Source organism: Miniopterus natalensis, chromosome 15 (genome assembly GCF_054644295.1).
Source record: "Miniopterus natalensis isolate mMinNat1 chromosome 15, mMinNat1.hap1, whole genome shotgun sequence".
NCBI lineage: Eukaryota > Metazoa > Chordata > Mammalia > Chiroptera > Miniopteridae > Miniopterus > Miniopterus natalensis.
The window spans coordinates 40486606-40502667 of NC_142095.1; the positions used below are offsets into that span (position 1 = coordinate 40486606).

The following is a 16062-nucleotide window of genomic DNA, read 5'->3' on the forward strand; positions in this document are numbered from 1 at the left end:
CTCATCATTGATGTTTCTATCTCTCTCTCTCTCCCCCTTCCTCTCTCTGAAATCAATAAAGATATAGTTAAAAAAAGAAAAAAAGAATTCATACTCTTGAAAGATACAAATCAGCTTCTGAATTTCAAACAGGGTTATATAAAGAGTAATAATATATAAGATCAAGAATTCGCTAATCAGTTAAATCTTTCTAATATCCAGTACCTTACACGCAAACCAATCAATGTAATAGATTTATTTCAACAAATTTAGTGGAGTCCTGTTTTCCCACAAACATTTGTTACAGTTCAAAATTTATTTTTTTCCTTAAAAATTTGATCTGTTTTGTATTTTTATTTAAATAATGTTTGTATTCTTACTCAGAATATGAAAGTAGTACCTGTTTATTATTGAAGCCACTCTTAATTAATCCATTTCCTTCTCCCCAGTGTACCAAAAATGGGAGTCATTACTCTCTTGCTAGCCTTGCGGTTACAATCCTCAAGAGCATTGAAGTTAGCAAAAACTCCGTGATCAAAGTCAGTTCCCATAGAAAACAAGCTTTAGGGAAAAACAATAAAGGGCCAGATAGGCTGTGGCCAAGTAGCTCAGTTGGTTAGAGCATCATCCTGATATGCCAAGGTTGTGGGTTTGATCCCTGGTCAGGGTACATACAAGAATCAACCAATGAATGCATAAATAAGTGGAACAACAGATCGATGTTTCTCTCTTTCTCTCCCCTTATCTCTCTCAAATCAATAAATAAAAATTAAAAAAACAAAACAAAAGGCCAAATATATCAAAATATAGTAAACCTTATTATCTGCTTATGAAAACAAAAACAGCGCTGGCCAATGTGCTCAGTGGTTAGCGCATCTCTAAATTTATTTGGTAAGCCTCCTCAGCATACTTGTATTTAGAAGCTAGTCTTTCTTCACAGTTTCTTTTCTGCCATTTAGTTCCTAGCTATACTGGCTTGACATCAGACCCGCCCCCTAAGAATCTGCCTAGCATACAATCAAATTGTGATTTATATTCCATAGTATCTCAGTTACAGTATTGAATCTGAGTCTGAGTCTTACGATTCATCCTGAAAGGATAAAACTATCATTTTGAAAACCTTACCCTCCTTTAGCTATTTTAGTTGTATATGAGAGCCAAATTCTTTTTTTAAAAAATTAATTTAAGAGAGAGGGGGGAAGGGAGGGGTAAGGCAGGGAGAGAGAGAGAGGAGAGAGAGAAAAACCTATTTGTTCTTCCACTTACTTATGCATTCACTGTTTGATTCTTATATGTGCCCTGACTGGAGATTGAACCTTGGTATATTGGGACGACGCTCTAACCAACTAAGTACTGGCCCAGGGCCTGGGAGCCAAATTCTTTAACACAACTACACTATACAGGTTATTTGTTCTTTGTTGTCTGTGATGTAGAAGGAAATTAATAAAGAATTTCTGTTTATGCCTATCAAGCTCTTTTCCTAGTGTGTAAATCGGGGTTGTTGGGGTTTTTCCCCATCAAGTTATAAAAGTAATCATAGAATTTAAGCCAGAAAGCCTCAGAAATTGAGTTCAGTCTTCTTGTTTGACAGTGGAGGGCACTGAGACTCTCCTTGTGTGATTTGTGTCTGTATAACATGGTGCCTGACAGATCTAAGAGCTCAGGAATGCTTACTCAGAGAATATTATACCAGTTAAATGACTTGCTTAACATCCCACAGCTAAATAGCAACAGAGCTGAGGTCTAGAACCCAGCCTCCTGGTTCTTGTCCTGTGCTTTTTCCCCATTTTGGTGTGTCTTCTCATTTGAGGTTTATCACTACTTGAGTTGGCAGTGCCTTCTAAACTGTGAGTTTCTGTCCCCCATCCTATTTGTCAAGTACTTATAATAGTTGAAGTACATGCTGTTCTTTCCTTTAGAAGACCTACACTGAATCTTTTTATGATAGTTGATATAATGTGATATAACAAAATATAGTCACCTCCTGCTTCTATTTTTAAAATTTCAACCTTTGTGTATATTTGATTACCTGAAAATAGGACACAGCTTTAAACTTACTTGTATTTTTTAGTGTTTTAATGCTTTTTACTTATTGAAAATATCTTACTCTGTTTTATACTTTACTTTTCTCCTCTGAAATCCACTCCATCCCTCCTGGTGAAATGTATAAGGAATTGGGCTTCCTGCTGTGTCTAGTTTCTACATGAATAACTGTCAATATTTATTTTACAGTTCTCAGAAGCAGAGTTTAGAGCTTACCAGTGATCTCAGCATTCTTCAGATGACTAGGAAAGAGCTTGAGAATCAAATGGGATCCCTGAAAGAACAGCATCTTCGGGATTCAGCTGATTTAAAAACTCTTCTCAGTAAGGCTGAAAACCAGGCAAAGGATGTACAGAAAGAGGTAAAGCGAAAAGACGTTATAAGCCCAATTATGGTTGGACTTAAAGCCAAAAGCAAACCAGATATTCATGCTAGTTAAAAATAAATTTATATTACCCATCATAAAGCTGATACTTGGAACACCTCTGCTTGGTGATTTCTAGCTATGTATCATGGTGCATATATAGAGAATTTATCTGTAGGGTTTGGCCTCAAAAATATAAATATACAAAATTAATTAAAATGTTTCTGTACCACTTAGTTGACCTATATGAATGCCCTGTGTACCAGATCACTTAGTTCATTATTTCTCTCTCAAAGACGGTATCTTACTTAACTTAGAATGCTTTGCCAAGGAAAGTGGGGCCACACCATAATGCTCTTTAAGCCCCTCAGGTGAAACTGGCCTGAAAAGATACTTAAAATTCACCTTATAGCCAGCCAGCCTAACATGTGTTCTGTGACCTTTCACTTTCTTCTCACCACCCCGTCCCATTTTCCCCTTCTTCACAAATGTGCATGCTCTCTTTTCATGTCATTGTGCTTAAAACCTTGACTTGGTGGCTTTTTAAAAAAAAAAAAAAAATCATGTTAAAAATGGTGACGGTTGACTTTGCAGCAGAGACCCCACCCAGCCTCTTTCTGAGCAAAGCCTTGAAGCTGGCGGCGGGGCGGTAAGAGCTGTGTTCAGTCCTCCTGGCCTGTACTACTGCCCGCATTGACTCCTGACCAGCTCTGGGGATGGAGAAGGCTGGTGCATCGTGATCCACTTACTGGTCAGGGCCCACCTAGTTGTAGACTCTCTTAAACAAAGGATGCGTTATAAATAGAAGGACATTGAAGACAATTCTTTGTCTTCAATAACGAATTTTCCCAAAATTGTTTTTAGAAGATCTGTTTAATCAATGCAGTTTTTCTTTGCACTTTCTTGTCCTTGTGATATCCTGAACTTGGAAATGATTATTGTTCTGTCTTCATGTTTGTTCCTAAAGAAAAACAAAACAAAACTGTAATAGTGTATGTGGCCATATTGATTTTATAATATGTTCATTTTTATCCTCTTGCTCAGGATATGTGTTTGGAGAGAAATCTCATTTTATTTAGTTGGAACACAAATTTTGTGCCAAAGTAAATATCCTAGTATTTAATACTGTAAGCACTTTGTGTTCTTCCAGTCCATATGCCCTAATTCTTTCAAAAACTGGGAGGAATGCTGTGGTTGGAAGATGATTCTGTTGTATGTTACTATGAATGCATTGCCATTTTGTTTCATTATTTGTTTGACTGCTTTTGGTCACTGAACCATCAGTGCTTTAAGTGTTTCCACAAATGGCAGTGGCATGTCACAGCATCTAAATTGTTGATAGCCTTTGGATTGCATTAAATGCAGCATATTTAAAAATATGTCTGATCTTGTCAATATGTTTCTAATCTATTTTCTTGTTCAGTGTTTTCCATTGTGAAATGATGTGTAGTCATCACACTTCTTTGTAATGTAAAATTGTTTCTCTTTCTGTTTGTCCTGATGTCAACTATTGGATACTAGTCTGTAATTAAGATGTTCTTTAATGAGGTTCTTATATCTGTGTGATCCACTGCAAATGAAGTACTACTGTCTTTTATTAATGCACATATATTCTTCCCTTTCAATATTCCCCCTTTGTTCTTCTTTCCGTCATAGAATCATGCATAGTATCATCATTGTGTATCTTCAGTACTGTAAAAGGGTAAAATATTATCAGCTAATAAGCAAGGTTATTTAAGAAGAAAACCTAAGTTGTTGGTAATATTGTGTAGTATTTCCCTTTTAATCAGAACTGAGCTCATTTCCCATCTCTGAGTTAGAAAGCAAGATAGAGCAAAAATGATACCAAGTGAGATGTGAAACTAAGACTGCAGACTCCAACAATTAAATTTATATATATGGCAGCTTTTATTTGAACATTTAACAAAGAAAAAAATACATGAGAACAGTACATTTTAATCCTCAGTATTAAGAGAAAAATAATGGTATATCATCTTTATATTTGACTTAAGAAAGCATCTACATATTTTAATTTAGAGGGAATATCTATGAATTTATAATACATTGAACTCACAAGTCACCCTGCAAACACTAACTCAGAAAACTTGTTTGGCTTCGCCCTCTTGTCCTGAAGCCAGAGTTCTTCCCACCCCTTTCACATGCTGAAGGTAAGGTCTTCCTGAGGGCTGTCCTCCTGTCATTCTGCTCCACCCCTCCTGGAACAGAGAAATGGCTGAGTGCTTTGGTATGAAGGGCAGGCTGGGTGTGAAAATGGTGGAAACGGAAAGTTAGGGAAAATTTAGGTCAGCAAAGCACTTTTCCCTTGGGCTTATTACTCACTGTTAAGAATCAGATCTCTGAGAATTGATTATGTTCTAAGACTAGTCTAGGTACACTGAATTTGCCTTGGCAGCCTGCCCATAACCTCTGCCTTCTGGAAGGACGTCCACAGACCCCACAAAAAAAGCTGTCATAAAGTCCATGAATCTTACTCCTTAATTCGTTCTCTGGCACACTATCCGGACTTGTTCTGGGAACATTGGTAGGTAACAAGGAGCTGCTTTAACATTTGCCTTTTCTCTGTGCCCATATCTTTGTCCCCATTTTCTGGTAACTTTTCTGCTGACCCTAATCCCCCTCCCTACCCCCACCTCTTCTGACTAACATTTTCATACATTTCACCCTTCTTAGTGTTTACCTTTGGAGTACATAATGATAAGCTCATAATTAATCGCTCCAAGGTATTGCATTATTCAGAAGCACAGTATTAAGGTGTATCCTTTGTTGAGGAATTTCTAGGATATAGGCAGAAAGGATTGGAAACTTTGCAGCCCCATGGGCTATGGTTAGGGGAGAGGAGAAACCTTTCCGGTAAAGCAGGCCCATGGCATATTCATTGTATGCTCAGCCCTTGTCTTTCTTCCTTCTAAAACCTTCAGAGATGGCAGAGTGGGGCAGTGGAGGCCCAGACAAAGGCACAGCCAACAGCAAAACAGTCTTTGCTCTTTGACTGGGAGCCCAGCTTGCATGTAAGATGCAGCATCTAGAAGTGGAACCAGTCTAGAATTCCTGCCTCCAGGGGCATTTAAAGTAGGGGCAAACCATACTGCATTTCTCATTGACCTCACCTGTGCTCTAGAGCTGGCTAGTGCATCTGAAAATCAAATTATATACAGTGAACTGTTTTTCAGAGCGGGAAGTAGCTTGTTTCACTATAGAAAAATGTCTATCAGAAACACATTTTAAAAAATTGCTTTTAATTGATACTTATAAGTTTAAGTTGAGAGATAGAAATGTCCCCAGTAATAGTGGTTGGTACCTTAGACACATTTCTTTGCTTCATTTGCCTAGAAATTCACTTATCCAGGACATTTTAATAACCTGTGATTCTGGATAAAGGGAAGACTAATGGCAATTAATACTTTCTACTTTAAGACTGAAGTGGCTTCCCCTTTAACCTATTGCTTACCAGGATATAAACTCATACTTTCTAACCTTGCCATTTAATTAAGCTAATGGAGTTTTTTTCACTTGTTTTCTTTTGCTCAGTTTGGAATTTTACTTTTCTCCTCTAATTCACTTAGTAGAAAAAGTCGCCCTTTATATTAGAAACAGATGACACAATGGTGACTTCTCTTAATTTTTTTTTAACTTCAGAGCCAGAAAATTCTTCCATAGAATCAAGTTAACATTAAAGACTTCTTATTATTAGTGTAAATAATTCTTATCCTTCTTAAAACAAAAAAGCTTGGCTTTGGTGTTGCAGGTGACTACCTAGGATCTGGTGTATAAGCCTGACTAGAACCATAACTTCATGCCCATTTAAGTTGAGTCTGCACACTCTTTTTTCTTTGCCTTTAGTATGAAAAGACACAGACTGTACTCTCAGAACTGAAGTTGAAGTTTGAAATGACTGAGCAGGAAAAACAATCAATCACAGATGAGCTCAAACAATGTAAAGACAACCTGAAGCTGCTCCGAGAGAAAGGAAATAATGTAAGTCTTTACAAACTTGGTTTAGCTTTGATTGAGAGGCAGGTGAGAACCCTGAAATTGATTCTTCAGAGGATTTTATTTCTGAATTAAGAATTTCCCCTTTAACCTGTACCCCTAGAAGAGCCTGAGGACTACCTGGAGGAAGAGCCTTGTTTGCAAGAAAAGAATTACCTAAGAACTGTCAGCTTTTCCCAGATGAATCTGAAGTTCTGTCTCATTTTCTAGCTCTTGTTTTTCCCCTACTGGGAAATGAAGCATTGTACCACCAGAGACCCACCTAAGAAAGAGTAGTTCAGGTTGACTCCTTGGCATTTGGCTATGTCCAAAAATGGAAACTTTATTATGATTTTTATTTTATACTAATAATTTTCTCACTAAGGCACATTCCTAAAAAATTTAGTGTTTTTTTGGCTTCTCATACATGTTAGGAAATATTGATGAGTTTCTGTAGGGCTGTGTGTGTGTGTGTGTGTGTGTGTGTGCACGCGCACACATGTGCCCGCACACATGTGAAGTTGGAACATTTTGGTATAAACCAAGTTTAATAATATTAGTTTTCATTTGCTAGAAAGGCAGATGGTCTTTAAAAAGATGTTATACTAAATAAATGTTGTGCTCCATGTTTTGGTGATCATGCCTTTGTGGGACCTAACTGATGGATGATGTTCAGTGTGGTTGGTTGTGCTGTGACTTATTTCAAACCTTTGTCATGGCTTGGACACTGCAGTGGGCGTGAGTCACACTCTTCCTACAGAGGAAGGCACTCTGCTTAACTCCCAGCACAAGTACAAAAGAGGGATGTTGCATGGCCATCACAGAATGCTCGTGAGTTGTGTCCAACTGTCCTTTGCCGAAGAAAGTCTTAGTTTTTTAGAAAATAAAGGCATGTTGCTTAGTTAGAAGCCTTTTAGAAGCTGATGAATTGGGTCTGGAAGCTTTACGCTAAGCAAAAATGGATTGCATTTATTTTGAAAATGTAGGTTACAGAATTCTACTAAAATCAGAACATAATGGTTTGATTCCAAGTTTGGTTACTCCTGTCTTTTATGTTAATTCATATCCCTCTGAAAATGGAATTTCAGTCTACTTCTACTAAATTAACCTATGAAGACATCTAGCATAATCAGAATGGATTCCCTGTACCATTTAGAACCTTTTCAAAAGTAACCTTGCTATTATTTGTAGTTGTACAAATAATTTACCTTAAGGGTGAATTTCCTTTTTTATGCTATTGGACTTGTGGTACTAAAATATTACTCTGTAATAACACTCATTGTTCTAATTTCCTCCTAATTTTAAAAATTGATTATATTCGGTAATATAACTGAAAGCCCTGAGACTTAGCTGCCTGTCTTCATATACCAAACGATTATCATACAGTGTGTCAGATCTCTTACTTGGTTTGGAAAGCATGCAGCATAGGGCATTTATTTTTAAGCTTTAAGGCAACAGCAAAAGAGTTTTGGTTTTTTAAAAAAGGTTTCGATGGAGAGATAAAATAAACTGTAGCCATTTCCAGTATACTCATTGTCAAATAATAAATTCCAAGCATGGAACAAAAATAATGGACTGTCAAGCAGAGCATCAGTTGAGGTATTTTCATTGCTGTCTTAATGCACTGCATTTCATTAGGATGTTAGGGACACCGCATTGCCCATTGCCTCCAGCTGTTCCTGTTAGGCTGGTAGTTTGTCAACTTACATACCACAGTCCATCATTCTGGATTGTATTAGATGTCTTTAAAATATTTGAATCAATGCAAAACCTTAGTGCTATTACTTCTGTTACCTCAGTCTTTCTACCCTTCCTCCCACCCCACTGGGGTCTAAATCATCTTATCTGATTTTTTATAGCATAAAATGATTTTAATATCCCTTCCCTTCTTTAGCCTTCCATATTACAACCCGTCCCAGCCGTATTCATCGGCCTATTCCTGGCTTTCCTGTTTTGGTGTTTCGGTCCATTGTGGTAGAGAAAGGTACAGCACTGCTGTTGAGTCCTTGTCTGTCTGTCCCCGTCACCTGTGTGTACCACATTTGTAACATAGTGCATGGCAAGACCACTCAGGTGTTTCGTTACCTGAAGCAAACCCTTCATTTAGTATGCCATGTATTGTGTCACATGAGTGAGCTGAGCAGTCAACTAATCATGTAACATTCTGTCTTGTTTCCTCTGTAATAATGCTAACTATGAATTAACTCCCACCTAACCAGTTGTTATATTCTGCCTTTAACTGAGTCTTTGTCTCTAGCAAACTGGAGTAAACTGTGAATCTCTGCAATATTAGTACCCCTTCCCAGTTACATTTTTAACCAGATTTTAATGAGAAATGAAGAGTTTGCCTCTTTGAAGTTTTCAGCCAGCTTTCCTTCCCCTCCTCCCTTCCCTCTTCTTTTCCATGGTGTAGAGTTTGCTTGTGTCAGCCTTGCCTATATTTACACTGTGGCTATGAATATGCAAGAGGAGGAGATTAGCATAATGGACATTGGCTCACAGTCTCAACCCCAGTGTGCATTTACATATGAGACCAAACCTATCCCATGTCTTTTTGAGCCCTGACCTGCAACATTAGAATATTTCCTTAAAAACCAACTTTCTTAATAAGAACACTAGTGAAAATAAAGCTGTCAACCAAAAGCAAGTTGGTATTATAAAGCCCTCTGAAAGTTAACAGGGAACAGCCCATCCTTGCTTGCCTCCATCAGGCATGCATGTTAGTAGATTATTTCAGATGATCACATGACCTTATTACACTGGACATGGTCTTTACAGAAAGTGTCAGACAGGCAGAGTCCCTAAATAGCACCTCCCCACCTTGAACCCAATCTGATTTTGTCTTACGTGGTTTCAAATTAGAGCATCAAAACTTAGACCATTTTCTTTCTATCACCTTACCCACCAGCCTTTTGTATAAAACTACCCTACCATGTGAGTCTGGTTTTTATCAAGAAATAAACACTTTAGGCAGAAACATACTCCAGGCATCTGTATACTTCAGTGAGTTGTAATATATGGGTACTGGAGTAAATAAAGCAGGCTAAGCCCAGAGGTTGTCTTAGAAGTCCCTGTTAGGTCTCAGCTGCAATGTACTGGCTTTTACACAGCGGTCCTCTAAAAGAGTTCCCGCCATTATGGCTCTCCTCACACCTGCTCTCCCACCCCTTTATTTCTTTTCTTTTTAAAATGTTTCGTTATGCAAAGATAAGGTTTTTCTAATGTTCTAAGTATTTAGGACTCTCTGGAACCCAAAGGGTTAATAGGTGTGAAAAGAGAGGGGAGAATGTGATATTGACTCTTGGTTTCTTTCCACACAGAAACCCTGGCCCTGGATGCCCATGTTGGCCGCCCTGGTTGCAGTCACAGCCATCGTGCTGTACGTGCCAGGTCTGGCCAGAGCTTCTCCATGAGAGCGTTTCTTGAGTCCGTACACCGTCCTCCCTCTAGAAGCTGGCATCACACTCATGCTGGGGACAAACAGAACCATTTTCTTCCTTTTTACCTCTTAAAACAGGAGAAGTGCAAGAATACAACTGTAGGGTCATTGCTTTAAATTATATAAAATGTATCTGTCTATAAAGAGAATATAAAATTGTGACTTTATTGTAAGCAGTAACTTGCTTGCAATTTTTCATGTAATTTTTAAATTAGTATGTTGGGATTCTGAATATTATGGTGGCCTAAAGTAGGCTTCTTGGTACACCAAATTATTTATAACATTAAATTTATGGGTATTATACTCTGAATTCTAATGGCCAGATAATTCGTTTTTCTGATTCGTTAACTACCCAAACCAAACAACTGATACATACATGGGAAGAGAGGCCCTGTGTGCTCAGTGCCTATCAGTTTGAAATATATACACATATATATATATTTTTTACATATTTACGCCATTTTTACTTGTTATAAAACCACTGAGCTATTGGGAACAAGACTTAGAGACAACTCTTTGCGTGGATTTTTTTTTTTTTTTTTTTTTTTTAAGGAGAAATAATACACTTGGAAAGTATTCTGTTCTAGTGATAATTTGGGCAGTATGTGCACACTTGTTCAGCCTTAAGGTGACTCGACGATGTGGAGGACATCAACTTTGAAAAACTTTCCATGAGAGTGTGTATTTTCTTGAGCAAGCTGAAGTATTTCTGGGAGCAAAAACATAGTAATTATATAATTTCAGTGCAGTAAAACCAAACTGTAAAGTCAGTTGGAATGTAATTTATTAAACCTCATGTATTTAAAGAGATATTTTCTTTAAAAGCCAAGTTACTTTTTCATATACAGCATTTTAGGAAGCATGATTTTTTTTTTTTTCTTTCATCTCTTCCTCCAAAGCATGTTTAATTGAAGAAAGAATTAATATCTCTTTAGATAAGCTTTTACTGACTTAATTTGATTATGATATTTCAAAGCTAATTCATGTTCGAAGTAAGCTGTTGTTACCTACCAACAGATCTCCTGGTTGGGGATGCAAATGGTTATTTTCCTTTAATTGTTAATTGGTATGTTCTGTTAATGAGAAGCACTATTCCCAAGACTTATAGTGTTCCAGGCACAGTGAAGCACCTAAACACTGCTTGATATTATAAATTTAAAACACAGAGGTGGTTTTGTGCAGCACCACAGCACATCAATTAAGTTTATTTAGATCATAGAATATCCTAAAGTACCGCAGAGTTAAATTTTTCAGCCAATGAAGACTAGGAGGGGAGATGTCAGTGAACTGGCTTGAATGTTCTAAGGCAATCCACAGGTCTAGCCAAATACTGAAATAGAAGTTTAGGGTATCATTTGCCTTGTGATGTTTGGCAATCATTGTTTATACTTTAAAGGTTATATTTTAAGCTATTCGAGATTTGCTGTTGGGGAGGATCACTAGATTTATGGAGGAATTAGTCACAGATGACTTGTAGGAAATGCTGTCATATATAGTTCATTTCATCATCTTTTGTTGCAGGAAGCCACTCCACCACAGAATGCTAATATGCCAGTGGTACCCAGTACCTCTTGTATATAGGTTATTGCAAATATTGTTCTGAAATGCTTAACTTCAGAATTACATTTTTTAAAGTAAATAATTGTTTTAAATCTATTTTGTAAAGATATAAAGTACAATAGAATTTCTGGAGTACAGATTAAACTATTTGCACTAACACACGTGATGTGCATGATTTAATAAAATAATTTTACTCTCCCTATGCATTTTTGAGTTGGATATCATTGAAATTCTTAGTGATGACTCTACTATTGGATTGTTAATAAGTCTTTTCTTAAAATGACTCTTTGTGTAACACATATATGTTTGGTGTTCTTCAGGGTTTAAAAGAAAACACTGAGCTGTTTCCTCCAGGTTTTATTAGCCTTTTATTTAACTTAGTGCTCTAATTTTTTTTCTCTTTTACTATGGTTATTGTTAAATCATGACTCACTTGCCAGACAAGTCTCTCTGAATGTAAAGTCTAGTATCAATATTTACTTTATTTAAATTGAATAAATGGAGTTTTGTAGTTGCTGCCAGTTTTTCTTAAGAATATAAATGAGCCTATTCATAGGCAATACCTCCAGCTTTGTTCAGTTCACTTCCAGGTTAAATAAAGAGTAGGATTATTCACTGGTAGTGATAGAGCCATTAAGAAATTTTAATCATAGCAGTTAAGAATTGAACAGCCCTATAATGATACATTTAAGAATTATACAAAGGTGCTACATGGCTGGGTCAGAAAATGAAAAGAACGTGGCGTTTGAAGCTACACAGAACCAAATTGGCATCCTGACTCTGCCTTTTAATAGCTGTGTGGCCTTGGGCAAATCATTCCTCTTCTCTGAGTCTCCATTTCCTCCTTCATTAAATGGAGAGAATAGTATCAATATTTTTAGTGGTGGTATGAAAATTAAAAAGATAATGTATGTGAGCTGTCATTGGAGTGCCAAATGAGTGTTTATGGTCATGTGAGAAAAATACTGCAGATGTTTAAGGTAGGTGAACCATTACAGCTGTTTAAAAGGAATTGATTAGCTCAACTGTTAAGACTTTCTATGTGTGTGGAAAAGCTATAATTGCAAAGTCATGAATCCGAAGAAAGCATCTTCACTTAGCTCTATCCCCTTCTTAGCTGTTTCTTTTGAAGTAATATGCTTAGTTCGCTAATGAGCCAGTTGCCTACAACAGGAATGCATGTTGGAACTGCCTTCGGAGCTACTTTGAGTGGCATGTGAAAGCAAGTCACAGTGCTGAATAGTCAGACGCTTCCAACCAAAAATAGTATTGCCTCGCTTGATCTCTCACCTTAATCACAAACTTGACCCCCAGGAACTTTTGGCTGCTTCCAGTGACTATATCTACTATCAAAAAGATGGAAATCTGCTGCTAATGAGAAAAAAACCTACATACAAAACAACTGTGTTAAAAATGTACAGCCTTGCTCCAAAAAATTCACTTTTGGTAATTTATTCTGAGAACATAATTGTGTGCACAAAATTTTAACTACCATTTAGTGCAGCATTTTATTTTTATTTTTATTTTTGTAATAGTGGTGGGTAAACAACCTAAATATCCAGCAATGGGTCATTGGTTAAATTAATATTGCCACTCTACAGATTACTGTGCTTGCAAAGGATGTGGGAGAAATATTCATACTATATTAAGTAAAAGAAAGGTTACCAGTGTAGAATATCCCTGGTTTTATAAAGAAATAATGTAGACATACAGGGTATGTTTCTAGCAGGAGGACTCAGAAAGAGCACTACCCAGGCCACAGTAGTACTTCTGTTTCTATGATTAAAGGTCAATTCTCTTGTCCTTTTATGATTTCTGATTCATTTTTAGTAGTAAAAATATATGTTGCTTTTGTAAATTTTTAAAACTCTATTTGATTTTGCTTTGAATTCGAAACAAAAATAATTCTGCAGAATTCCAAATTGGTTTCCATAATTGAATGAGTAAATAACTTGCCAAAGTATCTACATTTAAAGGGGTTAATGTTCATTTGCAAGTACAAATTCTGATGTGTCAATTTAAAAATCAGTCTCATAATTTTAAACATGGTTTGCATACATGTACATAGAATTAGAATGTTGGAGGAGGTCTTAGCAATCCATTCTCACCTTTTTGCCTATCAGGGAAAAAGTCTATATAATTTTTTACTCAAAGTCAGAATACTTACAAAGTTGAGAATTAAGATGATGATGATGATTATTTGCTACTCCACATTGTCTCCAGGCTTCAGTGGTTTTATATCTATTCATTTTGCAAATATTTATTGTCTGATGGGAGGCACTGTGCCAGGTCCTGGCAATACTCAGTCCCTATCACCATAGAGCTCTTGATGTAGAGGGAAAGACAGGCAAGGAAGCTGGCAATTGCAGTAGAGTGAGAGGAAGACATAGGAGCCTATGGAACCATAGAAGAGGGGTGCATTCTTTCTCACCTTCAACCACCCCACCATCCAAGCCAGAGCCGGAAGTGAGTTTTTCCTTCTACTTAGTCTGGGAAACAGGATGGGTTTCTCTCCCTCCTTTCCTCCCTCTCTCTCTCTCTCTTTAAATTTTAATAAGTTTACTTCAAAAACAAGATGTTTGACTTAAGAGAAAACTATCTGGGACTTACTTCTTTTAGAGTAATTTATTCCTACTTAAAGACAGATTGTTCTACATGTAACAGCTACGTACAAAAAAGTTATAAAGTTGTCCTTGGTTTTACAATGATAAATGAAAACATTAAAATTTTCCAATCAAGTAAGGTATGCAGGGATTTTTTTATGTTCTTTTTGTTAAACAATGAAAATGAAATAACTTACTGGAATGTAAAGGTAAGACTGAAAGAGCAGCCACTAATGGAAAAGGGGGTATTTTCACAGAACCAGTATTTCCCCCATCCCATCTCCATTTGATATGGATTAGAGCATACTATTGGCCATTTAGTTAAAAAATGCAAATGCTTGTGCACATCCATCAGCTACTTGATGTACAGTAAAGGAATGGTGAAGGGGAAAATGAAAGGAGAGAAAATAGACTGTCGTCAGGATGTGGTGGAACCAAATTGCAGTTTGCTGATTAAGAATGTGTTGGAGTTCTGGAGTAAAGTAGCAGGTTCCCTTTTTAGTAGACACCCCGTCTGCTGCTGGAACACATCCCCCATGTCCAGCTGTGCAGTGTGTCAGTCTCATTGATTGGCTGCCCATCAAATCAGAACCTGATCTGCCTCAGTGACAAACCCGGTCGCCCACAATAAGCTTTCATTAATTTGCTAATGAAAGCAAATTAGAGATTAAGATTAAGAAATTAGAAATTAAGATTAAGCTGCACCCCTGAACCGTCCTGACCCATCACCTTCAATGAACATGATCATTGTTCTCAATCTTGACTCCCTTCTTGGGCTTTTCATTGGCCACGGCGAGCGCTGGAGTCTCTGGGGCCGCTTCAGAAAAGAGGTGCCAGATCCGCACCGAACGTGCACCTAAGCAGTACCAGGAGCTCCAGAAGGAGGAGGGGGCCTGGACTGGCTTCTCTTGAAGTACCTGGTTTGCAAATCAAGATCTGAGGTTGATTTTCCTAGAAAAGGCATTGAGATTGGAAAGCATTTTAAAGGCTTTATGTACTGTCTTGGAGCTTTGCCCTGTTAAATGGTTTGAACTGTACCTTGCAAGTAACAGGTAACTAGTGAAGGTTTTGTTGTTGTTTTAAGCCAGGGAAGTGTCTTAGCCAGACTGGCTCTTTGAAAAAAGTCTCCCATTGATGGGCTGGGTTATGAATTGGACGGAGCCAATAACCCCTTGCACATAGAAGCAAGTATTCACCATCTCTTACTGCATGTTTACGGTACTGCTCATGCAGTAGAGTAAGCAGCTGTATATTCCTTCCTAAAGATTAGCATGTTTCAGCTCAGATCTTACATGATTTGTTACCGTGTTGTGCTGGGACAAAGAGATAAAGCCTGTGAAAAACACAAGAACACTGAGCATAAATAAAAGCAAAAGGGCCCAGCGTGGCTCAGCAGCTGAGCATCAGCCTAGGATCCAGGAGATCACGGTTTGATTCCTGGTCGTTGCGGGCTCGATCCCCAGCCGGGTGCGTGCAGGAGGCAGCCGATCAATGACTCTCATCATTGATGTTTCTCTCTCTCCCCCTCTCCTTTCCTCTCTCTGAAATCAATAAAGATATTTTTTGTTTTTTTAAGAAAAAGGGAAAGATGGGAGTAGAAGTGGGGGGATGAGGGACCAAAGGCACTGGTTATGCTCCTGTCCACAGCTGCTGTTCACTTCATCACCTTCTCATTTTCACCCCTTGAATTGGCCAGAGTACATCTAGATAGCCAAACTTTATTTAGCAGAGATTTAAACTTCTGCTCTATGAAATTACAGCCTAGAGGCTTCCTTATCCTAAATTTTTATGTATGTGTTTGTCCCATCATATTTATTTGTCCCATCATCTTGTTCTATATAGAATTTGAAGCAGGTATGCCTGTTTATTTTTTAATTTTTTAATATGTTTTTACTGATTTCACAGAGAGAGAGGGAAACGTTAATGATGAGAGACAGAGACACTGATCAGCTGCCTTCTATACGCCCCCCACTGGGGATCGAGCCTGCAACCTGGGCATGTGCACTGACTGGGAATCAAACCTCGATCTCCTGGATCATAGATCGATTCCCAACTGCTGAGCCACGCCCGGCCGGGCTAACCTG

At 37.7% G+C, this 16062-nt stretch overlaps 1 protein-coding gene and 1 pseudogene across 12 annotated transcripts in view; one reads left to right on the plus strand and one right to left on the minus strand.

Moving 5' to 3' along the window:
* Positions 1-10353, plus strand: part of SLMAP (sarcolemma associated protein) — a 128314-nt gene extending 117961 nt beyond the window's left edge. For 6 of the 12 annotated variants that reach the window (XM_016205512.2, XM_016205518.2, XM_016205513.2 and 3 more), the window contains 4 exons: positions 2212-2383; positions 6248-6382; positions 8271-8360; positions 9697-9784. In XM_016205512.2, coding sequence (XP_016060998.2) covers positions 2212-2383; positions 6248-6382; positions 8271-8354 — 391 coding nt within the window. In that variant the 3' untranslated portion in view covers positions 8355-8360; positions 9697-9784. Of the gene's footprint in view, positions 1-2211; positions 2384-6247; positions 6383-8270; positions 8361-9696 lie in introns of all 12 variants that reach the window. The other 6 variants (XM_016205510.2, XM_016205515.2, XM_016205517.2 and 3 more) reach the window with 1 other exon arrangement.
* A 4043-nt stretch (positions 10354-14396) lies between these two features.
* On the minus strand, positions 14397-15207 carry LOC107531452 (small ubiquitin-related modifier 2 pseudogene; annotated as a pseudogene).
* Positions 15208-16062: the final 855 nt, after the last annotated feature.